Here is a 24,505-nt window from a genome sequence, read left to right on the forward strand (position 1 = left end):
GCGGCTCGGATGATGGATGGATGGATGGACCGAAGGCACCCGTCTAGTGGTTCATGGTAGACTGGATTCAATGTTGCTTTTAATCCGGTGCTACATTTATTTTAAGTACGGTACTTTTGAATCAAACCTTTTACAACTCTTACTTTTCAAACATTTATTTCGCTATTTTGTATGACTTGTGCAATACATTTGAATTGAACGGTTTGGGTCGTTACACCCCCACCTGCTTCCTTTTTTCAGAGCAGTGGATTACAATCCCATAAAATACAAGTTTCCGGACTCATTTAAGACACGGTGGCGTCAATATTTTTTGGAATGTTATTTTAGTTTATGAATAAACACGTTCCACCAAGACGGCAGTTTTCGATTTCGTGAGGTCGAAGACGGATATTCAACACAGCGGCAGATTCGCTCGGACGCGACATGAGAACGATGTTGATCACATGGGATTACAAAGGCCAATTAAACAAGTTGATACGAACCCCCAAAATGTGACCCAGTAACAAAGGCGAAAACTGAGAGGGGGGGGGGGGGGTCTGGGAAAGGTTCCCTGTTTTCCCGCTTTGTGTGTCGAATGTGCCGACGGGCGCCCAAGACGACGGCGTTGTTGGAGCAATGGCGGCCCCCTTTGTGATTCGGCCCAACTGACCGAATCGTTCGTTTCTCTCCGACTTTTTCTTTTTGGATTTCTTTTCCGCACGCAATGCAACGCCCGCGAGAGGACATTGTTTCCTGAAACAACCGCGCTCTCGCCTCAAACGTCGTCTCCTGCGACCTGGGAACCACTCGGCGTCGATGCGTGAGCCTCGAAAGGCTCGGTGCGATGCGATGGAAGGGGTAAGTGAACCTCGCTTGCTATCCGCCAATAAATGAAAGACTGGGAGAATAAAGCAGCGAGTGTTTGGGCCCCATTTGGCGGGCGGCTGCTTTGTGGCGTTTCGTGGCTCGTTGAGGGAACATTAGCTGACGCCGGTAGGCGTAGCGCTAAATTCCAAGCAGAACGCAATGTTGTCATTCGGATGCTCAGCGGGGACCGAGTCGAGACTGGAGCCGAGCGGTGAGGTGCTCGTCGCCGTTGGAGGGAAAGGCTGATGGAAAGTCAACTTGCAGACTGAATGTCCTTGTTCGCCTTTCGATCGGCTAGAAAGAGTTCCCAAATCCCCCCGCAACGCCCCCGGGTTGGAAGCTAACGAATGCTCGCAAATGCAGTAAACGAGCGTCCCGGATCGCGCGAAAACGCTCGTGTGATTCTTTTTGTGCTTTTTGCACTTCAGACGCGTGTTCGCTTCTTAAGGCGGAGGGTGCTCACGAGCTCGATTGCGGCGACAAGTGGCCCCGTGCTACGCTAACGTTAGCTTTGCTGACGTGCGGAAGTTTGGTCCTCAACTCGCTGTTAGTGTACACAAGTCGAGCGAACGCACGTTTAGCTGCGACAAAAAAAGCTCACTCGCCACATACGTGCTGTACACACCCGGAAGGCGAGAATACGTCGATTTCAGTTAGCTTTGTTGACACACTCGACATTCGCCAATACGGAAAGGAAAAAGAAATCAACTTTGGCTATTGCCTCTGGCACGCGTAGCAATGTATCCAGATGTTTTAGTATTGTTTACTTTACACCTCCGACATCATCGCCGGCCACCAGAAACGGCTTCGCCCCCCCCCCCCCCCCCCCCCGGTTTAAGCCAACTCGAGTTCCAAAATATGCGAAATATACTACTAGGACCTAAAGCCTTCGGAACATAGTCACCATCCAATGCCGTAACCTGGGTGCAATATCAGCTGTGCAAACGAGTGTCGTCGGGTATCTTTGTGTTTCTGTTGTCAAAACACAAACTTGGAGTTGCACACCGATTTCGTTTTATCTACGCCATATGACATGATTTCGAGATGTTTCATGGCACGGTAAAAAAACAACACGGTAACATTGAGCAATGCAATTTTTTAAACTCAAATAACATACCAGGTGAAAATAGAGCAATTAAAAAAAAAGTGTCTAACATTTACAGTAAGATAATCATAACAACCATTCCGACATGTGCCTAAACAAAGACAAGAAAAAGAAAGAGTCCTTTAATAGCTTTGCCGTATAACCCAACAATCTGTTTGCCAAGCGCCCCAAGAGTCCGATGTTTGGGTCATTTAGTCGCGCATGAATTTGTGCCTTAGCTTTGGAGTACAGCCAGCGAAGGATCCGCCCAAATATGCAAACATTTCACTTGCACGGGGACGCTTGAAGACCATTGTGTAATCATCTCGCAGCAACTCATTTTCATTTTCTGTCAGCGAGTTTTAGGATGCAAGCCCGGTGTCACAAAAGTTGAAGCATAAACTTCCCCCTTCAATAGCTGATTTACACGAAGCCACACGTGCCATTTCAAATGAAACGAATGACCAAACGCAATGAAAATGCTCCATGGTCACATCTCAATCGAACTGAAAGCGCCGAACCCGAAGCGGGATTTCAAGCAACTTGTCTCCAAAGTGGCGAGGGCGACGCGTGTCTACTTGACCGCGGCATGTCTGCTGAGCATCTGGCAGTTCCTGGCTTAGACGAACCTCACCGTGCTGTTGCGCTCTGGCTTCTCGCCCGCAAAGGCTCAAGGTGTTGGGGTAGCGGACGACATGAAGGCGGACGACAAGGATGCCCGCATTCTGCGAACGATTCCGCAAGAGTCTTTCCGGCGGCGCTTGAGGGCCGGAGACGTCCCTCACGCTATGGGGGGGGGGGGGGGGGGGGGGGGGGATTTGATTTCTGTCTTTTGCGACACCAGTCAAGGAGCTATTCTGACACCTTTACCCCGCGCACAACAGACGACAGGGCGGCGTCACCGTGCGCCATGGCAGCGTGCCACCCACAAGCGTGAAATGTCCCGCCTTGTTTTCAGATGTAAACCCGAGCAGCGTCCGAGCCGGCCGCGGCCGCCGTTGGCGTGATGGGGCTGGACTTTGACGTCAAGACCTTCTGCCACAACCTGCGGGCCAGCAAGCCGCCTTACGAGTGTCCCGTGGAGAGCTGCCGGAAGGTCTACAAGAGCTACAGCGGCATCGAGTACCACCTGTACCACTATGATCACGACAACCCGCCGCCCGCGCAGGCCGCGCCCCACAAGAAGCGCAAGGGGCGGCCGCCCCGCGCGCCGCTCGCCGGCTCGCTGGATCTGGACGACGGCGGCCTCGAGCAAGGGGCGGGGCCGGGGCACGGCGGGAGCTCGCCCCGCAGCCCCGGTCGCTCGGAGCCTTCGCGCTCCCCCGGCAGGGACGCCATGACCTACGCCCAGGCGCAGCGCACGGTGGAGCTGGAGATCCAGGGCCGCGTTCACCGCATCAGCATCTTCGAGAACATCGACGTCGTGTCGGAGGAGGACAGCGACGGCGAAGACGACCCGCCGTCCGTCCCGGGCGTCCACTCGGCGGGGGTGTGCAACGGGAGCGACGGCGGAGGCGGCGAGGCGGGGGGCGCCGGCAACGAGCGGCCCGACGTTCCGTCCTCCAACGGGGGCAAAGCCACGCCCAAGTCTGGCAAGCATAAAAGCAAAGAAAAGAAGAAGGAGGGCTCGGCCTACCACCACGGCGCCCAGTCGGGCCCCGCCGTCAAGCTGCCGGAGGCCGTCTTCCGCGAACTGGACCAAGACAGGCCCGACGCGCCCCCGCGCCCGTCCTCTTACTACAGGTCAGATTTGCCTATTTTAAGAATGGATTCATGAACGAATCGGATTCCAAACAAACAAACAAACAAAAAGGGGGCTACCATTTCAAATCGACAGTGCAGAAAATGTCAGTCGTTGATTGCTTGGGTCCAAAACGTGTCAGAAAATGTTGTTTTCCCAAGTCAAAGCAGAATCCGGGTGTCAAAATTCATCGATGAATCAACAATCGACAAATGAGTTTGGCTCGTGCGCCAAAAGAGTTGCCCTTGAACCGGTTCTCTCTCGTTGCATCGTCCTCTGCATTCCGGGGAACTGCCCTCATCTTGCTCCAAATTTGGCAACATTGCCGTACGCAATTGATTGCAAGAAGTACTCACCTCTTTGGCTTTTTGCGCGCTCTCTCGCAAAGGCCCCAAGAAGATCCAAAATAGCCAAGTGGAGCCGTACTGCCGTCGGGGGGTCAAGGAAGTCTGTCGAAGTGATGGCGCCGCCTCGCTCGGCCCCGCCTCTTCCAGGCGCACCGACGCGGCATTTTCTGCGGGCCAATTTCGGGGGGTTGAAATTCATTTGGATTGTGTTGCGGAAGTCCGCTTGACTCGGTGGAAAAGTGGACACGACGAGGACCTCGACTTTGTATGTTGGGGGGGCTAAGTGTAGCCTGGGTTGGGAGTGGACCCGTGCAAGGTGGCGTCCGTGTGACTCGCGCCGCGGGGGCGTTTGACTTCAGGTACATGGACAAGTCCGTGGAGGAGCTGGACGAGGAGGTGGAGTACGACATCGACGAGGAGGACTACATCTGGCTGGACATCATGAACGACAAGCGGCGGATGGACGGCGTCACGCCCATTCCTCAGGAGGTCTTCGAGTACCTCATGGACCGTCTGGAGAAGGAGTCCTACTTTGAAAGCCACAACAAGGTACCGCAGCGCCGCCGGGTGCGCGCGCCAGCCTAGCGAGCGGCGAGTTCCCTTCTGCAAGGCCATTTGCAGCTGCGCTCCTTTCCGTTTTTAATCGGAGACACTCTTGCTCTTTTCTTGGGGGTGGGGGCAACTTTAAACCGGCGCTCGCTAATGTCGCCCTCATTAGTGGTAAACGCTTTCAGATTTTTTTTTTCAAGTCATTGTTTGACTATTTTGGTGAGAGACCACAAAATGAATCAACTAATTGAAAACAACACGGAGAAGATAAACAATCATGCCGAAAATCTAATCACAAAAGAATTAGATTTGATTGAAGGAAATTGATTTTTTTCCTTCAATCAATTGACAAATGGAAGAAAAATGAAATCCCTTCCGTCGGCGGAAAGCGGCACATTTCAAACGGACACAAACAGATTAGGGCTGACACGATCAACAATGGTTCATCGCTGATTATTCCACGGCTTCATGAAATAATGGGGTCAAAACGTGTATTACAAAACCAAAGTTCCTCTTTTCAACCCATTGTTGTTTCTTTGGTATTGTTGCGCAATTAAAAAAGAAAATGTCGAGTTTCTCGTGAGGTCAGTTTTCCGACGAAAAGGCAGATTTAGGCGCATCGTAGTCATAAAAACAGTGTTCAAAACTTTCTTATTTTGGTGAAGCATAGCCGATTGTAATTGTAGCATATGTTTTTTTTTGGGGGGGGGGGGGGATCGATAAAGTGCTGTTGGAGAAGATTTTCTGCAGAGGTCAAAAGGATTTGGATGCTTTTTGAGTCCAAAACGGCAAGGCCACTCGAGCGCATTTCATCCACGAGGCAACAGACAAAAAGAACCATCAATCCACACAGTTGCGCAGGACACCGCAAACGGCGGCGTTCCGGGGGAAGGGATCGCTCGGCCGTCTCCGCGTCTCACGTCGGCGGGCTTTGCTCTCTTACCAGGCGGACCCGAGCACCCTGATCGACGAGGACGCCGTCTGCTGCATTTGCAACGACGGCGAGTGTCAGAACAGCAACGTGATCCTCTTCTGCGACATGTGCAACCTGGCCGTCCACCAGGAGTGCTACGGCGTGCCGTACATCCCGGAGGGCCAGTGGTTGTGTCGTCGCTGCCTGCAGTCGCCCAGTCGCGCGGTGGACTGCGCCCTGTGCCCCAACAAGGGAGGGGCCTTCAAACAGACGGACGACGCGCGCTGGGCTCACGTGGTGTGCGCCCTCTGGATCCCGGAGGTCAGCTTCCATGTAGCCGACGCAACCCCGAGCGCCGCGCGTAGGTTTTTTTTTTCCCTTTCAAACGCACAAGTTAAAGCCGCGCCGTCGCTCGCGAAGGGAAAGCCGCGGTCTCGACTTGCGCCTGGAAACCTTGCTCGGTTGGGCGACGTCGGAGGAGGCGCTTTTCGACGCGACGTCCTTGAAAAGCGAAATGTTCCGCGCGGCGATCCGACGAAGCGCATTAGCATCGGCGACCGTTTGCTATGGCGGATACCGAAACGGGAGTTCCGTACAAAAAAATGCCGCCAGCCGGAGCCTGGACTTTTCTGCGTTATTTGGACCTATGCGCAGCACGTCACCGAACGGGCCATCCTCGGGCCGCGGCGAAGGCATTCCGGCACCGGCATTTGACGGCGATCGCGCGGCCTCCGCTTTCCATTTTTCAACCTTTTTTTGGCCGCCCGTCAGGTGTGCTTCGCAAACACCGTCTTCCTGGAGCCCATCGACAGCATCGAGCACATCCCCCCCGCGCGCTGGAAGCTGACCTGCTACATCTGCAAGCAGCGCGGCTCCGGCGCCTGCATTCAGTGCCACAAAGCCAACTGCTACACCGCCTTCCACGTCACCTGCGCGCAGCAAGCGGGCCTCTACATGAAAATGGAGCCCGTCCGAGAGACGGGGGCCAACGGAACCTCTTTCAGCGTGCGCAAGACGGCCTACTGCGACATCCACACGCCTCCGGGATCGGCCCGGCCCGCGGGAGGGCCGGCCGGCGCCAGCGCGGGCTCCTCGCAGAGCGAAGGCGAACCGGAGGACGACGACGAGCCCGCCGCGGGCCACGACGACGACTCCAGGGGCTGGAGCTCGGAGCGGGCCAAGCGGGCCAAGGCCAAGTCTCGGCTGAAGATGAAGAGAGCCAGGAAGATCTTGGCCGAGAGACGGGCGGCCGCTCCCGTGGTGTCCGTCCCCTGCATACCCCCTCACAGGTACTGCGCGCGCGTTGGGCTGAGAGGGGGAATTTCAGCCTCAACCCAAGTGCACGATCCGCATCCGTTTGGAACATCGTTTCACCTTCTTTCAACTTTTGACTCCATTTTGATGTCCTTTCAGGTCCAGTCTCGAGCATCAAATGAATTTGCGTTTTCGTCACAATTTAGTCATCTGGTATTTTCGTCGACAAAATCTATAGTTCATGTCTCAGCGAACACGACAACTTTGTCACACCTCTTTGGAAGAAGAGAAATGTTGAAATGACAATGCGAGGCGACCTTTAAACCGAGCGATTGCTTAAAAAAATACAAAAGACGTGCGAAACGTGCCCAGATGAATGACGATGAACGGAACCACGTTTGAACGCAAAGGCGGATAAAGTTCGTCGCGCGGTCCTCGCTCCGGCCGCGCTGCCGACGCAACCGACGTCGGAAGTGCCGGCTTGGAATCGTGCGGGCCTCTTGTGAATTTGCCCGTTTGGCTCCTTGTTAACGGAACAGGAACGTTTGTACTAAATGGAACAGAATGCGCGAGTGGCGATGGCGGCGCTCTCCGGAGCCGTCGGATACCGATGGAGGCTGCCGCCGATACCGGCCACCGATACTTGAGACCACAACGGCCCAAAAAAGTCCTCGCCGTCACGACTTGGAGCTGGACTCCGGAAAAAGTGGGCGTAAACGCTCGAGAGTTGGGCATGACCGGGCGGGGTCAAATTGGGTTGCGCTCAAAGATTCTGCCGCGTTTTGCGTTGATCCTGAAATTTGACAAGAACGCCAAATGCGGTCAAGCGAGCTCATTTGTGATGTTTGATTTGATTCAGGCTGAGCAAAATCACCAGCAACTTAACGGTACCCAGGAAGAGCCAGTTCATGCAACGGCTTCACAGCTACTGGACCCTGAAGAGGCAAAGCCGCAACGGCGTCCCGCTGCTGCGGCGCCTTCAAACGCACCTGCAGTCCCAACGGCACCCGGAGCCCGTCCCGCCGCAGCCGTCGGCCCAACCTCCGGCGGTACGTGGCCGGCCGCTCCGCTTGGCGGTCTCTCGCCGACCTGACCCCGCGTCACCCCGTCCGCGTTTGGTCTCGCCGCCGCAGAGGGACTGCGAGGAGAAACAAACGCTTCTGAAGGAGCAACTGAAGGCGTGGCAGCGACTGCGACACGACTTGGAGAGAGCCCGGCTGCTCGTGGAACTCATCCGCAAGAGAGAAAAACTCAAGAGGGAGACGGTAAGATTGCGCGCCGGTGATTGCAATTGGCCAAAATTCTTTCAACTGCGAGTCAGGAGCTCTTTGTCCGGCCGCGTCCGCGGTCGTCCTTCTTCTCGGCCGCGGGGGTTTTGTTGAAGACGGTCGCCGGAACGGCTTCACCCCAAAATGTCTCCAATGTGAGGAGCGGGCGTTCTCGGCGCCGCCGTCCTCGCAGTCGACACCGCCCTAAGCCGTCACCTTGACTCAGCCTTTTGACCGAAGTCGGCCGCGAAGCGGGCGTGTGCGACCGAGGCCCTCGACGGGTCGCCTCACCGTTATGGCGTTGACCGACGCCATCGAAAGCTCTTTCCATCAACCGAAGCACCCGTTGCGGATTACGGTTTGCTTTCCGACAGACGCGGCGTTGCCTAACTTAGGCCGGTCGTGCTTTGCCGTCGCCAAACTTTGGACGTTCTCTGTCTTTGGTCCCGGCTCGTGCTTCGTGCTCTGCGAAGCCACGCAGTACAGCGAATAGTCCTTTTCTGCATTCAGATTAAAATGCAGCAGATGGTGCTGGAGATGCAACTGACTCCCCTCCTGGTGCTGCTGAGGAGCACGCTGGACCAGTTGCAGGAGAGAGACACCAACAACTTCTTCACGGAGCCCGTGCCTCTTGCGGAGGTCAGTGGCCGTGCGGGTCGGCCGTCGGGAGCGCGTCCCGCGGGGACCCGCCTCCCGTCGCCGCGCTTGGCGTTTTTCTAGCCGCGCGGCGCGAAACCCGGGCTTTCCGCGCAAAACTGGCTTTGCCCGCTGTGGCCGCAGGTGCCGGACTACCTGGACCATATTGACACTCCCATGGACTTCCAGACCATGTGGAACCTTCTGGAATCCCACCGCTATCTGACTTTTGAGGCGTTCGAGGGCGACTTTGGTCTCATCGTCAACAACTGCCTCAAGTACAACGCCAAGGACACGGTGTTCTACCGGGCCGCCCTGCGCCTCCGGGAGATGGGCGGGGTGGTCATCAGGAGCGCCAGGCGGCAAGCGGACAGGATCGGCTTCGACTACGAGACCGGCATGCACCTGCCCCGGGAGGCCAGTCCTGACACCCGACGGGCGCTGGAGAGGGAGAGGGAGCGCCAGCGGGAGCGGGAACGCCAGCGCGAACGAGAGCGAGAACGAGACTGGCCGTTGTCGTCCAACGAAGACGGTGAGCCGGCCGCTCCGGACAAGACTAGCCTGAATGCGCTCGAAACGCCAGTCGCTTTGCCCCGCACACACGCAAACACACGGAAAACAAATTTGGCTTTCAGATGCAATTTCACTTTTGAATGCATTTGTCCAACTGCTCTTATTTCGCTACTTTTCGACAACAAGGAAGCTGAGCTGCGCCAGAAATGTCCAGCTCGAATTAGAATTCGCTGGTAAACGCTCCGGACAATTGCTAAACGCTACGTCGCCATCAAACGAGACGCAGCCGCCGGGCTCCGCGTGGCATCTGAAGCGCTAACGCGCGCTGAGCTTCTGGGCTGGCGAGGCACTGACATCCGAGTCGGATTTGCACATTTATGAGTGGCGTGCTTGCCGTGACATTAGCAGCCTAAAAAAATAAAACCACCCAAAAAAACGGAATTTTCTGAGCTGACGTCCGAAGCGTGGTCTTCCTGAATCGGGGCCGCCCGACGCGTCCATCCGCAGACTGCTGGGAAATGGGGACGTGCATTTTTGGTGTAGCATCCCACCCGTTTGACTTTCGCCCCGAAAGTATTTTTCAAAACTCAAATCGAAAAGCAGGTGACCCCGCGTCGCCGCAAGTAGCTAGCGCTCGGCGGTCTGCCGTCGCAGCTTCTCATCAGAGCTGTTGCCAGAACTTTTTTTGTTGTTGAAATTATTCTGCTTCTCATTCCAAGTTTGTTTCCTCTGCCATTCACCGGAAGCATCGGACAGTCCGCCTCACCTCGTGCGTTCAAAGGTTTCGGGGCGGCCCGATGAAGTTGACTTGTAGTTTTCACGCTTCACGCGCACTGAGTCTTTTTGCACGCGCCGATCCCTCCATAGAGCTCCTGGTGCCGGAGAACAGGCGGCGGTTGCCTCTGGAGGAGCAGCTGCACTACGTGCAGGCGCGGCTGGAGGAGGCCAGCTCGGGGAAGCACAGCATCGGCCAGTCCCGCCGAGCCAAAGCTCTCCGCAAGGAGCTCAGCATCATCAAGAGGAAACTGGCGCACCAGCGAGAAGGCGCCCTGGGCGGGGCCCGGGATTCTCTCGGGGGAGGACCCGGCGCCGATCGAGGTTCGCTCCCGCATCGCCCGTCGGCGGCGGCGGGCCACCACGACGAAGGCGAAGAGAGCAGCAGTCAAGAGCTGGGCGGCAAGGGTCGGTATCGCCGCCCCTCGCCGATTCGCCTCTCCCCGAGTCGCTGAAAAACTCGCAGTTTGCGTTCCTTTCGGAAAGGCCCCGAGATGCCGCGGAACGGCGCCGCGGCCCCGTCCCATAGGAAAGTTGCGCGGACTTCTGTCTCTCCGTTGTGGAAGGGCCCCAGCATACTGTCGAAAGCTGCCGATTTGGATGGCTCTTGACAATAGGCCACATCTCGATTGCCGTTGCGCTCTCGCAACGGCCGCACAACAGAATCGGTCTTTGTAACGTAACGGCCGGAGAGCCGCGGTCCCCCGCTCGGTAGCGCCGTCTTGAATCTCGGGCGCCCGACAAACGCAACGAGCTCACTTACGCAGGAGCCGATGCGGAGCCCGGCTCGCGCCCAGACGATGACGCGCCGACGGGTCCCGCTTCTTGTCGTTCACCACTCACAAGCCACTCGCTCGTATTTGACTGGCTTTTGTCGTTCAAGACGTAGACGCTGTTTTGAATCCCTTTCAAATGCGGAGGAAGGGTAGGAGAGGAAGAGTGTTGTTCTCTAGGCCGGCCGTCTGCGTCCCCGTATTTTCACCCGCGTCTTGACTGCGAGAGTCGAGATGAAGCGCTGTAGAGTGGGAAGCTCAAAGTCAATCTCAGTGGTTCTTCACCTTCTTGGAGGTACATTTGCACATTCACCGAACCTTTAGTCAAAAAGAAAAATCGGATTCCAGAAGTGTTCCTTCAGTTTTGTCGCTGCGAGACGAGAGTTGCTCAACTTGACGTGACAAAACAAGCAGTCCCATCACGTTCCGTGATGCGTGTCGATCCACGTGCTACATATTCGGCCGACCACTTTGGGGGTTTTCTTTTGCTCGACATAGAATGTATTAAAACATTCTTTTAAAACAAATCGCACGACGTACTATCACGACAGTCACACATTGACGACTGAGCCAAGTAAATTTGCCGCTGCACTGATTGCACGAGCAATGTCATGTGATCATCTGCATCCAGCGATGGCCAAGCGGGCGTGTCTGAACTCATTGACATGTTGAGTCGAGTGTGTCTTAATCTCCACGGCAGAGGCTCCGTCGAACCCCTGAGACCGATTCACCGAACCCCCGGGTTCGATCGAACCGAGGTGAAGGACCACTGACATATCCACATATATACAGTATATATTCTTTCTCTTCCCAAAATCCAATCTTTGCAAATGGGTTTTTTTAAAATGCTTTTCGTGGTGATGTTGGGAGACAAGTTTGAAATGTTATTCAATTGTTTGGGATTGTGTGTTGTGTATTTACAGTTTAAACTACAGATAAAGGCAGGAATTAAATTTCGGGGGGTTGTCGATTCCATTTTTTTTTTTTTTTTTTGTTAGGCTTCATTGTGTTTGAGTCCCACTCATATTTGTTGTTGTTGTTGTTGTTTGTCACTCTCACCAGATCTGAGCGTGTCGTCGTCTGCCTTGGCTCCGGAGGTGGGTCGCCGGACGTCCGTTCTCTTCTCCAAGAAGAATCCCAAAATGGCCGGCCCTCCCAAAAGGCCCGGACGCCCCCCCAAAAACCGGGATCCGGGCTACGTGGCGGCAGGGGTGGCCCCCAGCCCCATCGGGCCCCCTCAGTTGCCCATGCTGTCGCCGGGCAGGCAAAGGAAGCGTCCCCGCAGCCCCCGCACCAGCTCCACCTCCGACAGCGACAGCGACAATGATGATCTGCTGCCAGGTACTTTTATGTGTTTTATGCGATGGTTTTTTTCTACTCCAGCCAACTCCCAAAAATACTTGGCTTTCCTGGTAGTGACCATCATTAAAATGATGTTATATAATAATTACATGTAAATACAAGTGAGCTGTACTGGCAGCACTTACTGGACAAAAACCAAAAAAAAAAAAAATAATAAACAGTTTCAGTTTCATTCAGTACTTGTTTGATATACCACTAGGGGGCGCTTTATTGGTACCCTTGCCACACTTTGGAAATGAATGACAGCTGATTTCTACCGCGTGTCCGTCTCTGTCTCTGTACTTGCGATGATGTCCGGCTTTGCTTCGGGGATGCCTTTTTCTTTGTCAAAGCACGTTGTCATCGCGTACTCTTCAAGTCGCCATGAAATCAAGTTGTTCTTCGTCCCCGCGGAGCGCGCCGGATGCTGTCGTGGACACGTTACGATTAGCGGCGTGTCCCCTCATCCGTCAGGCCCGCGTCGCCTCAACATTTCCACTCCGACGCGCAGGTCTGCCAAGCAACGGATTCGATGGGGGGAACCAGCCCGTGACGGAGAGCTTCCGCGTGTACCGAAACGACACGCGTCTTCCGCGCTCCAGCTCCGACTCCGAGTCCACCAGCAGCAGCAGCAGCAGCGCCGCCTCGGACCGAACCAGGTCAGATGTCCCTTCTTGCCGCGGGGCGCCATCCAGCGCCGACCAACGTCACGGACTCGATTCTCCTCTTGTGTCGACAGCACGACGCCGTCCAAGCAGGGCCGCGGAAAGGCGTCCTTCTCGCGCTCCGCCTTCCAGGAGGACAGCAGCGAGGAGACCTCCGGCACGGAAAACGAGTCGTACTCGGTCGGAGGCTCCCGGGGAGTTTCGCACCGTGAGTCTGGGCGGGAGCGGGCCAGACGAGAAGGTGGCGCCGCGCTCACACCGCCCCCCTTTTTTTTTTTTTTTTGCGCCCGTCAGTCGTGCGCGGACGGGCGCGGGCGGGATGCTGGATGACGTCGGACGACTACGCGTCGTTGGAGGCGCTGGACTTGGTGTGGGCCAAGTGCCGAGGCTACCCCTCGTACCCCGCCTTGGTGAGTCCCGCGTGACGTCGGGCTGCGGCCGCGGCGCCTTGAACACGGTGACGACTGTGTGCAGATCATCGACCCCAAAATGCCCCGGGAGGGCGTGTTCCACCGCGGCGTCCCCATCCCCGTGCCCCCGCTGGACGTTCTCAAACTCGGGGAGCAAATGACCCAGGAAGCCCGCGAGCACCTCTTCCTGGTCCTCTTCTTCGACAACAAGAGAACCTGGTGAGCGCTTCGGTCTTCTTTATTCCGCCAAAGGTGTCGCCGCCGTTCTCGACCTTCGCGGCGGCAAGGAAAGGGAACTTCGCAATGTGCTCTAGATCGCATCTGCGCACTACGGTGTGGCCCCCCCCCACCCCTTTTGCCTTCAATTGGGTCAGGAGGCGTCTCTCCAATCGTCTTTTGACCCGAGAATGACTGACGCGAGCGTTTCCGATAGCTTCTGCCAAACGAGCCTGTTCTGTGGCTGAAGGCTTCTTGACCGATGCCGAACGCAAATCGTGCACTGCAGCCGCAAACCATCAAATTAGGGATGAGCAAATTTTGAGCAGACTGCTCTTATGGAGGCCAGATGCAATACCGTATACATACATTCATTCATCTTCCGAGCCGCTTTATCCTCACTAGGCTCGCGGGGGGAGCCGGAGCCTATCCCGGCTGTCTTCGGGCAGTAGCCGAATTGGTTGCCAGCCAATCGCAGGGCACACAGAGACAAACAACCATGCGCGCCCACACTCACACTGAGGGACAATTGAGAGTGTTCAATCAGCCTGCCGTGCATGTTTTTGGAATGTGGGAGGAAGCCGGAGTACCCGGAGAAAACCCAATCAGGGCCGGGGAGAACATGCAAACTCCACACAGGGAGGCCGGAGCCGGAATTGAACCCGGTACCTCTGCACTGTCAAGTCGACGTGCTAACCGCTGGCCTACCGGGCCGCCCTTGGCTTGATGGAAAAATCTTTGCGGCATTTTGCCTGCATGGCGGTTCGGAAATCTTTGCGAGTCCGTTTGAAGGTACTTGCCAGTCCAAATATTTTGACTCCACATTGGCAGCGGCGTCACGCTTGCGTCGTGCAGTGTGTGTGTGTGTTTGATCAAATGGATTCCTGCGTGTTCAGCATTTTCAAATGCCAGCAGGATGATTTTCATCCAGGCCAAAAAGACAAAACGCTCCTTACAAGTGTCTGGAATTTGACAGGTGCGGCCACAAAAGCATCCTTGCCCAAGTCGAGCAGAGGGCATTCTTGATCTGGCGCCGTCACAGCAGCTGCGGCTGGAACAAAGCGCTTACCGAACATTGGGACCCCCCCCCCCCCCCCCCCGTCAAAAAATAATAATAAATAAATAACAATGATACACATCACATCAAATATTGACATTGAAAGGTCAATCCATTTGAATGAAGCTTTGAACAACGGTGGTGTTACTCAGAGTTTTATTTTTTTTGTGGGTGGGGGCAGGATGGGGGGCTGGACAGCGTTTGCCGCAATCGTGTTCATTTTGTTCCCGGATTCGTGCGGACGCCGGCCTCGAGTGACATGAGGAGAAAAGAGAGCGGTCGGGTTCCCCCTTTCTCTTCACGTCTCTCTCAAAACGCAGGTGACCCATTTCTGTGAAATTCGCTGAGCTTGCGTCGAAAGCGGGCCAGCGAGCCACATGCGTGTGCGCACTTGGGGAAAATGTCAAGCGCCGGGCGGGGGTGCGGCTTTGGTGGTTGAAAGGGGGCGGGCTTGAGGCGGCGACTGCGTTTGATGCGATCCTGCCATGAGCGCGCGCCTCACCTTTTCCTTCCGAGGGAGGCGCCCTACATGACGACATGTCGAGCACAAATGTCAACGCTAGGCTGTGACCTTTTGAAATCGCTGCGCTGGTGCATCGCAAGGGGCTTCATGCTGTTGATCGCCACTCCTACCGGATGTCTGCGCCAAAATTCAGCACAAAGCAAAGACAAGTCCTCGTCGCGGTTAGCGCAAGCCAGTTTGCTCGCGGCGAGCGCTGTACACGGTCCTCGAGGCGATCGCCGAAGTCGCTTTCATGATGTGCAACTTTCCACGACCGGGTGCAAAATCCTCATTCGGCGAATCGGCCCCCAGAGACGGCCGAAAAAGAGCAAGTCTCCAGACTAACGATATGACCGCGCGTCCCTTCACTGCAGCTCGGGGACACGCGGTCATATTGTTAGTCGGCGCTGCCCGCGCTTTTTGGCTTGAGGGCTGCCTCCAGAGAAACGGAAGGAGGAAAGGGCTCCTCGAAAACGTGTCCGCTTGTTGTCGGTCAAGGAAGCGATTCTCCCCCAAAAAGAGCAAATCGTCGCAAGGTGGCCTTTTTTTCAAACGGTAACTTGAGGCTCATTCACGCGGTGTCTTCGTCAATCAGCCATCGACTGTGGAAGAAATGATTTTTGCCTCCAAAGTGGAATGATCTTGATTCACTGTTCCATTGTGTTCCTCTTTTCATCATCGATGCTTTATTTGTATCTTCGATTAAAGAGAACAGTCGGACAGTATCAAAACCAAGATATGAGTAGCAACGGCACCCTCCCTCCTCGCCCTGCGCGCCTTCAGCTTTTTGAACGAACCTTGTGGCCCATCTCAAATGTTTCTTCATGTCGCGGGCCGTTGAAAAATGGACGGCGGGTCGCAAATGGCCCCCGAGCCCGAGTCCGGACTTGAGCAATATGCATGTCATTGATTGCATTTTGGAAGGAACTTGCGCAACGCTGCTGACCAAACTAAAGTCACGGCTTGAAACTTGATCCGTTTAAAAAAGAGAGGGGGTGGGCGGCGTCCACACCGGAAAGTCAAGTTGAACGGCATCACGCCCGACTGACATTCCTTTTCTTGTTTTCTCTGCGCGCGTTTCCAAACGCAGGCAGTGGCTGCCCCGCTCCAAGCTGGTGCCGCTGGGCGTGGACCAGGTGCTGGACAAGGATAAGATGCTGGAGGGCCGCAAGTCCAACATCCGCAAGTCGGTGCAGGTGGCCTACCACCGGGCCATGCAGCACCGCAGCAAAGTGCAAGGAGACCCCAGCAGCGAGACCAGCGACAGCGACTGAAAGCGCCGGCGGGCCCGGCGGGCGCTTCTCACCGCAATGGCTCACGTCCTTTTGAAATCCGCAAGCTAGCGCGCGGTCGCGCGTCTTGGAAACAGCCCGCCGCGGTCGTCCTCTTTTTCTTTTTTTAAAAAATTTAATCAGACACGTGAAATGTAATTAAAAGCACGAGCCGAAAGGTGTACAAAGAGGAGGCCAGAAAAGTGGCCGCGCGGCGTACGCAAAAAGCCGCCTTCAACCGAGCACGTCCGCCTTTGGACACCAAACGAAGCAGAAACTAATTCCGCCTAATTTATTCAGCGTGCGGCTCTTAGCGAGCCCCTGCCGACACTCGGCCATCTTTTTAAAATGTCATCTTCACAATCATGATGTCACTAGTAATCCCGACACTTCCCGTTTGGAAGCTTTTGTAATGCCGCGCAGGTCGGCCACCCAAGTGAGGCGGGAACGCGACGGCCTCACTGATGCTTTGTCCCAAGATGAGCGCTTTACAAGTTTTATATCCATGCAGCTGGCAGAGGTTTTTAATAAAAAAAAACAAAAAACAATGGAAATGTGTACTCCGCTGTGCTTTTGTGTGTCTCGACTGTTGTTTGTTGATGTGTTTTTCTGCTCATTGGTGGCTCCGCTCCAAATGTCACCGACACAACAAACGAGAATGCTTTACTTTCACAGTGACTCTCAATATTGGTCCCGTGCCGTCAACGTGCCATTTGTTGGGCAGTTTTACGCATACGTAATGCGGGTCAAAATGTCGATGGAAACGAGAGGATCCGAGTTGGGCGTCATCGTGACGTAATTGGACGCGACAGCCAATTGGCGGCGCGAAACGAGACAAGATAATGGATGCGAGCATCCGAAACTTTTGCTGAGCAATACCGGGATCGTAGAAAATCTCTGGGAAACGGTGAGAGATGTCTGCTGAGTACAGGGGACAACCCCCCCCCCCCCCCCCCCATGTCTTTGCAGAAGATAGGGACTGGGGCCACCTGTGAAGATCTGTATGTAATTGATGCCCAACCAAGAAAAATACCCCCCCCCCCAAAAAAAAGTTCGCGAACAACTGTTTCCACGCGTGCCGAACTGCGAGTATGTGTGAGGTGCCTCGACTCGCTTTCAGCTCTCGGTTCGACGTTATTGTGAAACAAGCTAGCAATGGCATTAGCTTCAGATTCTACACGTGCGCTCCACGTGCCGGAGGCTCTCCCAGATGACTGGGGGGGGGGGCAAACCCTGGACTGGTCGCAAAGAGACAAGAGCATTCACATCCACACCAAACGACGAATTTGAGTCTTCAATCAAGCTGAAGCATTTTGCAAAGTGGCAGGAAGCCGGAGTACGCGGCACCAACAAGCAAACTCCACTCAGGAGCTTGTGTTGGGTCAACAGAATCCGTCGATACGCGGACTCGACATGATTGACCAATCTCGGTTGTTGTTTTGTTTTGTGGCGGGAGGCGGCGTCAAGCGCCGCGACAAGAAACGTTCCCGGGACACGCCACGCCCACTCGGCGCTTGGCGAGCGGCCCCACGAGCGACGAGTCAAGTGTCGTTTCTCGTTCAGCATTTGCCTCCAAAGCGACGATGCGACCGGAAAGTTGGCGCCTGGGTTCGCTCGTCGTCGTCGTCGTCGTCGTCGGGCTGCTGCTTCCCCACTGCGGCGACGGCTTGTCGTGTCAGGTGAGCGAGTGCCAAACGAGCGGACTCGCGGACGACTCGTTTGCTCCGAGCAGGAAAGAAATGGAAAAGAAAAGGTTCGCTACTGTCCAAAGTGCCTTCTTCACCTTACTTGTGCTCCTGTTGAAGTAGCTCCCTTTGGACAAATAAAAATCGCTCCCCCGAGCTGATTCGGAAACGTTTTCGCTGCATGTTTTCTTGATAATGAGCTCAATGACTTCAATTCTTGAAAACGGCGTCCCGACGAAAACGACGCTCTTCTGGCATTTCGAGCTCCAAGAAATGAAAGAAAACGAGGCGCTCGAATCATTTCTCCACCGACTGCAGATAGCTGTGCTTTGCACTCATGTTAAAATGTTCCTTACTTTTGTCACAGTTAAAAGATGAATTTTTAAAAAAGCACTACGTCATCATCACTTGTCAGTTCCTTGATTGAAAAGAAAAAAAGAAATTCTGATCAAATAAGCGCTTGGGAAACTGGATGCATGGATGGATGTTCTTGATGCCATGGCACACCGAGACACGTGAGTCAGAGTTCACCCATGTGAGTCGGAGTGTCTGACGTGAGCAAACTGTGTCATTTGTTCACAAAGTGCGGCGCGGCGGGCACGACTTCTAGGGCCGACATTTTCAGTGGTCGTTTCATTAAAAAAAACGCAACTAGAAAATCATTCCGTTTTGTGTTTCTTCTTACGCCGCTCTAGAGGGCCCACGAAAGCGGTGAGTCAAGTCACGTCTTGGCAATTTGTCTTCCCGTTGCTGTCATGATGATGCACGTTGACATGTTGGGCAGCCCGCGAGGTGGATGGCTGCCCCGTCAAGACCGCCCGCCATCCCTCCGCCAGCAATTGCGTCACCGTCCGGGTGTGGATTCAACACGGAGGTAGGACGCGGCGCGGATGCGGTCGTCACGAGCCGAGTTGTCGCGGTCGGACGAAACCAAATGTTTGCCCGTTCCAGACTTGAGTCGGGCCCCCACCATCGAAATCGCCTCCTTGAGAAAAGAGACCATCCGGCCCGTCTTCAAATACAAGAGAACAAAGAAAAAGGTTCGTCAGCCCCCTCCTTTTCTCCAATTCTTTGTTGTGTCCCTGTGGTCCTCTTCATCATCATCATCTTCCTCACCAGCGTCACCTCTTTGATGTGTGTGTGTGTGTGTGTGCGTGCATGCGCGTAGTGGCGCCGTCGGAAGAACGGCAATGAAATTCAAGTGCTGTGTCACGAGAGCTCCGAGCGGCCCGGGCCACACGTCAACGCCACTTTGAGCTCCGTAATATCCTTCGGCCTCCATCTTGAGCCCCTTTTCGACGCGCTGACGGGCCGCCGGTACTCAGGAGGCGCTGGTCTTTCTTCCAGTGGGAGCTGCTTTACGACTGCGTGGAGACCGATGGCCGGCTCCCGCTCACCGTGTCCTACAGCGCCGCGTCGGTGCGCTGCAGCCTCAACTACACTCTACCAGGTAGCGGGTGGGTGGGACGCCTCGGCGCCGCGGGACACTTTAGGCCAGGGGTGGGCAAACTTTTTGGCTCGGGGGCCGCATTGACTTTTAAAATTTGACAGAAGGGCCAGGTCAGCACGAGCTATGGTACACTAAAAAAAAAAAAAAAACGGCATTTGTTGACAGTCCATATCAAACATCAACAGAACAAAAGCATGAACGTACGGTATTAATATACTTTTTTAAAATGACGACAGTGTTGTTGATGACCTATTTTGGCCTGTGCATCGCTGCAGATGGGTTGTGATCAGACCAGTAGAAGTAGAGCGATACGGAGGTCCTAGGTGGTCGAAAAGATCCCGCCCCCCCCCCTCCCTGTGTTCTGCAACTTCAAGTCAATGCGCCACCTGGCGGTGAAATGCCTGTCATTACAAGTCCAATTGAAATGAATGCAATCATTTACATCGAACCTTAATTGTGGACCGACCTTCGGCGGGCCGGATTAAAAGGACCAACGGGCCGGATTCGGCCCGCGGGCCGTAGTTTGCCCACCTCTGCTTTAGGGCCTTCCGTTGGCCTGCCGTGCATGTTCTGGGGCTCGCGGGAGGAAAGAGGAGCACCCGGAGAAAAGCGGGCCCGAGGCCGCGACGGAAGGCCTCGCCCCGTCCACCCGTAGAGCGCCAAAGTCTCGGCGGAGCGGGAAAATGAAAGCCACCGAGACCTCGTTGGCTTTTTGGCGGGTGCCCCGGCCAATTCATGCTATAACACCACGTTTTTCTGATTCCGTCCGCACCGCATCGTCACGGCGGCGTGTCAAATTTGCCCACGGCGCCAAATAAAATCCGACTTCCTGGTTGCGGGGGAATCATTGACTTCGCTGGGCCGCTCGATGATGGAGGAGGTTGGCGCAAGCTCGAGGGAATGTGTCCGCTCTTCCGTGTGACTCCAGAGCCCGTGCCCGACTTCTCTCTGTCTGTGGATCGCGCCTCCAAATCCATCAACGTCACGGTGCGGTCGGAGAGCAAAGTCCTCGCGAGGTGGTGCTACAAGCAGAGCGCGCACTACTGCGTCCAACGCCGCCCTTCCGACATCACCGTCGTAAGCGTCGCCGGCACGACTTCCCGGCGCCGAAACCGAACCTTTCCCGTCGGCGGGATGATGATTTGCTTTTCTTTTTTGTAACTCCCAGATCGATCCGTCTCGGACCCGCTCGGCCCTGCTCGGCTTCCCGTACGCGCTTCCTTGCGTCTGCGTGCAAGTACGTTCGTCTCCCGTCCATTTTCACGAGTCGCCGATCTCGCCTTACGTCATCGAACGGCGCGATATTGGGAATTCGATTTCCTCGGTCGGGAGTCGTCGCCGTCACGTCTCCTCTTGCGTGGGCAGGTTTTTTCCACCCACGCAGACCCCCTCCGCAAGATGGCGTGTCCTCTGCAAGACCTCCCTCTCGCCGGTGAGTACGCCGGGCGGCGCGGCGCGCGCGAGAGAGAGTCGGCCGCCGGCGCTTTTGGCTTTTTGGCGCCGGCGCAAACGCGTGCGGCCCGTCGGCAGACGCGGCGGACGTGTGGCCGTCTTCCGCCGTCACGCTGTACCGGTCCAGCCTGACTTGGAGCTCGGCGTGCCCCGCCCTCGGCTTCCCCGTCTCGGCGTCCCTCTGCTGGAGGCGCGGCCCGGACGTCTGCGTCCCCTCGCCCGACTCCAGCCTCCCCGCGCGGGAAGACGGGACCGACCTGGTACTTTGCTTTGGCGCCGGCGGGCCTCTGGCCGACTTGCCGCCAGGTCAACTCACGGAGACCGTCCGTCGTGTGCCCCCCCCGCAGATCTTCGACATCTCTTCGGTGGACCGACACCCTCGGATCTGCGTGAAGGTGAGAGCGCCGTTGCGGCCTCCGAGCGGGAGGTGCCCCCGATGCCCGCCTGGTTTCCTTGCCCCTCAAAGAAGGGAGGTGGCGATCTTTTGACCTTTGACGGCAAGTCGCCCCCGTCTTCCCACGAGGGGGGAAAGGGTAATCTAAAAAATGCCCAGGTGCCGCAAAAGGGCCTCACACCGAGGCTGTTCCACGAGGCCGTCTCGGCGGAAGACTCCCAAGAATCCGATTGGCCGGCGATGCCGCGCGCGCGCACGGACGAGACCCGGCAAGAAGGGCTTCCGCTCGCGTCGCAGCGCGGCCCCAAAACGCAGAAGGTGTCACCAAAAGGCAAATTGCTGATCGGGCCTGCCTGACTCCCCCTGCGCCAATTTTGCAACTCTTTCACACGCTGATTTTGCTTTTTCCAAAATGACCTCGACGGCGACACTCGTGGAGGCGAGTCGGTGGATGCAAAAAAAAGGGTTCATTCGGCCGCCGAGTTTCACGTCTGGTTTTGTGCTTGCAGTTTTCCCTGGCGGGCAGCCACAACATCTCGTGCCCCTTCCGGGCCGGTGAGTTCAAATCTTGTGACTTTTGTCTTGAGGCCGCTTTGCTCGGCGCCAAACGGGTGCGGCCGTGTTCGCCGGAGGGCTTGAAACGCTCCGAGCGTGTCGCCGCTTCGCACGGTGACTTTGGAGTGCAAACGACACACGCGCGACTCGCTAGGCGAGGCGCGGCCGCAGAACGGAGGCCCCTCCTCCCAGACGCTGAAGGATTCCGCGTGGCTTTCTTCACACCCGACGGGCTGCCGTTAGCTTTTGAAAGCGTCTGCCGTTGGTTGGATATCCTCAACTGCCCCCCCCCCCCACCCCCTGTGTTGCAGAGACCCCGTCGTGGCACGTTTCTCTCCGAGCCGGCCCGGGCGCGCCGTCCGTCGACGTGGAGTCGTCGGCGGCCGGCACCTTCCGGGCTCAGACGTGCGTGCCGAGCGCGAGGGGATGCGCGGCCCGCGGGCCCGTCCGCGCAGTCGCGGTGGTGAGCGCCGAAAGCGACGCGGACGAGCGACTCTTGCGCTCCGGCGGGAGCTGAAAGGTGCATTTTTGTCTTGGGCAGGAGGCGGCGTCCGCCAGCCGAATCGCCGTGCCTCTCGGCTCGGCGGGCGAGGGAGCGTGCGTGCAGGTAACGTCGGAGCGCCGCCGAATTCCGCCTGGCTTTCGCGTCTCACGGCTTGAACCGGCGCAGGTGTGGCGCTCCTCTCCCGCCCTGAAGGGCCGAAGAATCGTGTGCCCGCACCGTGAGTACGCTCGACGCCCCCCCCCCCCCCCGTTGTCGTTCCCCGTTGGACCGGTCGTGCGCCGCCTCTGTTTGCGCAGGCACTCGCGACAGGAGGGGCGCGCGGGCGGCGGCGGCTTTCTTCCTCCTCGCCGCGCTGGCCTTTTCGGCCGCTCTTCTCCACTCCCTCGTGACAAAGGGAGCCACGGGTCAGTGGCGTCTTTTCATTCTTTGCAGCGTCCGGCACGTGAAAACGCGACGTGAGACGCTCGGGTCAAATAATCGGCGGTGGTTTCTGCGTGAGAACGCCGGCCGCGCGAAGGCCGTAGGTCACTCGTCCGGATTTCCTCTCCGGTCTCCCCCCGCGCAGCTCGGCTGTCCATCCGCAAGCCGGTGCTGCTGGTGTGCTCGTCGGAGAGGTGGCGGCACGTTTCGGCCACCCGCGCTCTGGCTTCTCTGCTTGGCGGCGATCTGAGCGCCACGGTGCACCTGGCCCTGGGCGGGGCGGGCGGCGTGGCCGACCTGGGCCCGCTGCCCTGGCTGTACGGCCGCTGGGAGGCCGTGCGGGAGGCGCGAGGAAAAGTCTTGATCGTCTGGAGTCCCGAGGCCAACGGGACCTACGGCGAGTGGAGGCGGCGGCGGCGCCGCGGCGGCGACGACGACGACGACGACGACGAGGCCCACGAGCCTTCCCCGCGCCGGCCGGAGAAAGATGGCGCCGACGCGCGCCGGCCCGCGGAGTACCAGCCCTCCGCCGTCATCCCGGCCGTGTTTGCGGCTGCCCTGGCGTGTCTGGAGGGGGCGCTGCGCCGGCGCCAAGGCGGAGAAGTCGCCCTGGTCTACTTCCGAGGCCTGGGCCGCAGCGGGGACATCCCTCCGAGCTTCCGAGACGTCCCTCGCTACTGCATCCCGCGGGACTTGGGCCGCCTCGTCCGGGAGCTGGGAGGCCCGAGGGCGACGGAAGAGACGCCACGGTGGCGCTGTCTGCGCCGACTGCTTTCAAAGGGGGCGTCCGTGTGGCTGGCGCGGCAGTTGGCCCGCAGACTGCAGACGCTGCTGCCTCCCGCGCAAAGGAGGGGATTCCAAAAAATTGGATTCAGGGGAGGCTTCAAGTTCTTGCCGGCGGAAAGCACAACGGAAGCAGCGGTCAAACTGCCCCTCGCGTGACTCCCGATGTTCCCGTGGAGAGCCCGCAACTTCTCGGCGACGGCAACTCCGCCCTTGGTTTCCTTTGCCGCGCCAAGTAAGGCAAAACCGTTTCTCGGTCCGAGGTGCGGGCGGGCCCTTCGCTCGCTGCCGTACCGAGCCCGTTTCAGGCCCATGCCAGCGGCAAACGGGATCCATGTTTCCAATGCCGAGGTGGTCGCCGGCCACTGGGAAGTACGACGCCTCTTCGGGTCGAGGCTCGGCTCGCCGCTCGCACCTCGAAGACGAATGGCCCACTTTTGAAGAAAACAAAAGGGGTCAGGCTCTGGAAAGAGGACATGACCAGGAGGCTTCTGACACCGCCGATCTCCCGCGATACAAAGGCCTCCTTTCATCCCTGACAAAAAGAGTCAATGATTGAGCCTCGGAGAACTACCGTTTTTCTTTTTTGATGTGTGTTCTTCACCAAGAAATTAAAAAAATCGTTACACTGTCTCCGTGCCAGACAAGCCCATCTCCGGGCCGGGAGGACCGCCGTCCGGCCTGTTTTTTTTCCGGCTCTCCCAAGTGCAACGTGCCCGATTCGGACGATCGGCTCATCGGCCAGCTGGGAAGCGGGATTAGACCCATGATTTGAATCAGGCGCGTTGCTCCCGGGAGGGCTGGTTTGGTTTGGTTTGTTTATTGAACATAAAACATATATACAGTAATAATTTGACAGAAAATAAGGTAGATAAAAAAAGAAAGAAATCAATCTTCATACAACACAGTTATTATGTTCAAGGGAGTAGGAAGAAGTAAAAAACTTATCTAGTCCTACCCCGTTATGTGATTGTATCTAATAAATCATTTTTATATCAATCAGAAAAGAAAAAAGTAAGAAGAAAGAAGTCTCCATTAAGGCTCATACTTTACCCTTAACCGTGATATTTTTACAACTTTTGGTTTGTATCGGGATTATAT

General features: G+C 56.5%; 2 protein-coding genes across 8 annotated transcripts; both read left to right on the forward strand.

Annotated features, from left to right (window-relative positions):
• Positions 1-97: 97 nt before the first annotated feature.
• Positions 98-16,708, forward strand: brpf1 (bromodomain and PHD finger containing, 1). 3 transcript variants are annotated; one of them, XM_086115426.1, is made up of 16 exons: positions 98-837; positions 2,889-3,673; positions 4,378-4,567; positions 5,514-5,801; positions 6,252-6,769; positions 7,594-7,783; positions 7,868-7,999; positions 8,513-8,641; positions 8,783-9,170; positions 10,019-10,333; positions 11,761-12,039; positions 12,551-12,698; positions 12,779-12,912; positions 12,999-13,114; positions 13,179-13,333; positions 15,980-16,708. In XM_086115426.1, the coding sequence occupies exons 2-16, from the start codon at positions 2,937-2,939 to the stop codon at positions 16,161-16,163; spliced, it is 3,903 nt and encodes a 1,300-aa protein (XP_085971552.1). In that variant the 5' UTR covers positions 98-837; positions 2,889-2,936; the 3' UTR covers positions 16,164-16,708. The 3 variants fall into 3 exon arrangements, with proteins under 3 accessions (XP_085971552.1, XP_085971380.1, XP_085971464.1); XM_086115254.1 differs by having other exon boundaries at positions 7,594-7,999; XM_086115338.1 differs by lacking the exon at positions 98-837 and adding an exon at positions 923-1,057 and having other exon boundaries at positions 7,594-7,999.
• Positions 16,709-17,600: 892 nt separating this feature from the next.
• LOC147209915 (interleukin-17 receptor E) lies at positions 17,601-24,037 on the forward strand. 5 transcript variants are annotated; one of them, XM_086115985.1, is made up of 17 exons: positions 17,601-17,839; positions 18,541-18,556; positions 18,630-18,719; positions 18,797-18,885; positions 19,014-19,106; positions 19,193-19,295; positions 20,224-20,372; positions 20,464-20,532; positions 20,661-20,727; positions 20,826-21,007; positions 21,095-21,142; positions 21,651-21,696; positions 22,008-22,159; positions 22,238-22,418; positions 22,498-22,605; positions 22,767-23,431; positions 23,497-24,037. In XM_086115985.1, exons 1-17 carry the CDS (start codon positions 17,744-17,746, stop codon positions 23,641-23,643), a joined length of 2,301 nt encoding a protein of 766 aa, XP_085972111.1. In that variant the 5' UTR covers positions 17,601-17,743; the 3' UTR covers positions 23,644-24,037. The 5 variants fall into 5 exon arrangements, with proteins under 5 accessions (XP_085972111.1, XP_085971864.1, XP_085971943.1 ...); XM_086115817.1 differs by having other exon boundaries at positions 17,607-17,839; positions 22,238-22,303; positions 22,367-22,418; positions 22,767-24,037; XM_086115738.1 differs by having other exon boundaries at positions 17,603-17,839; positions 19,014-19,295; positions 20,661-21,007; ... (1 more) ...; positions 22,367-22,418; positions 22,767-24,037.
• The last annotated feature ends 468 nt before the right edge of the window (positions 24,038-24,505 follow it).

This window comes from Hippocampus guttulatus, chromosome 1 (genome assembly GCF_054856545.1).
Source record: "Hippocampus guttulatus isolate MCC_2025c chromosome 1, RoL_Hgut_1.0, whole genome shotgun sequence".
NCBI classification, from domain to species: Eukaryota; Metazoa; Chordata; class Actinopteri; order Syngnathiformes; family Syngnathidae; genus Hippocampus; species Hippocampus guttulatus.

Bases quoted from the DNA above. Each gene is read 5' to 3' on its own strand.
- brpf1 (XM_086115254.1), top strand. From the start codon at position 2,937: ATGGGGCTGGACTTTGACGTCAAGACCTTCTGCCACAACCTGCGGGCC. The intron at 8,000-8,512 runs GTAAGATTGCGC...TTCTGCATTCAG, and splicing joins AAAAACTCAAGAGGGAGACG to ATTAAAATGCAGCAGATGGT. The intron at 10,334-11,760 runs GTCGGTATCGCC...CACTCTCACCAG, and splicing joins TCAAGAGCTGGGCGGCAAGG to ATCTGAGCGTGTCGTCGTCT.
- LOC147209915 (XM_086115900.1), top strand. From the start codon at position 17,744: ATGCGACCGGAAAGTTGGCGCCTGGGTTCGCTCGTCGTCGTCGTCGTC. The intron at 22,160-22,237 runs GTGAGCGCCGAA...TGTCTTGGGCAG, and splicing joins CCGTCCGCGCAGTCGCGGTG to GAGGCGGCGTCCGCCAGCCG. The intron at 22,304-22,366 runs GTAACGTCGGAG...GAACCGGCGCAG, and splicing joins GCGAGGGAGCGTGCGTGCAG to GTGTGGCGCTCCTCTCCCGC.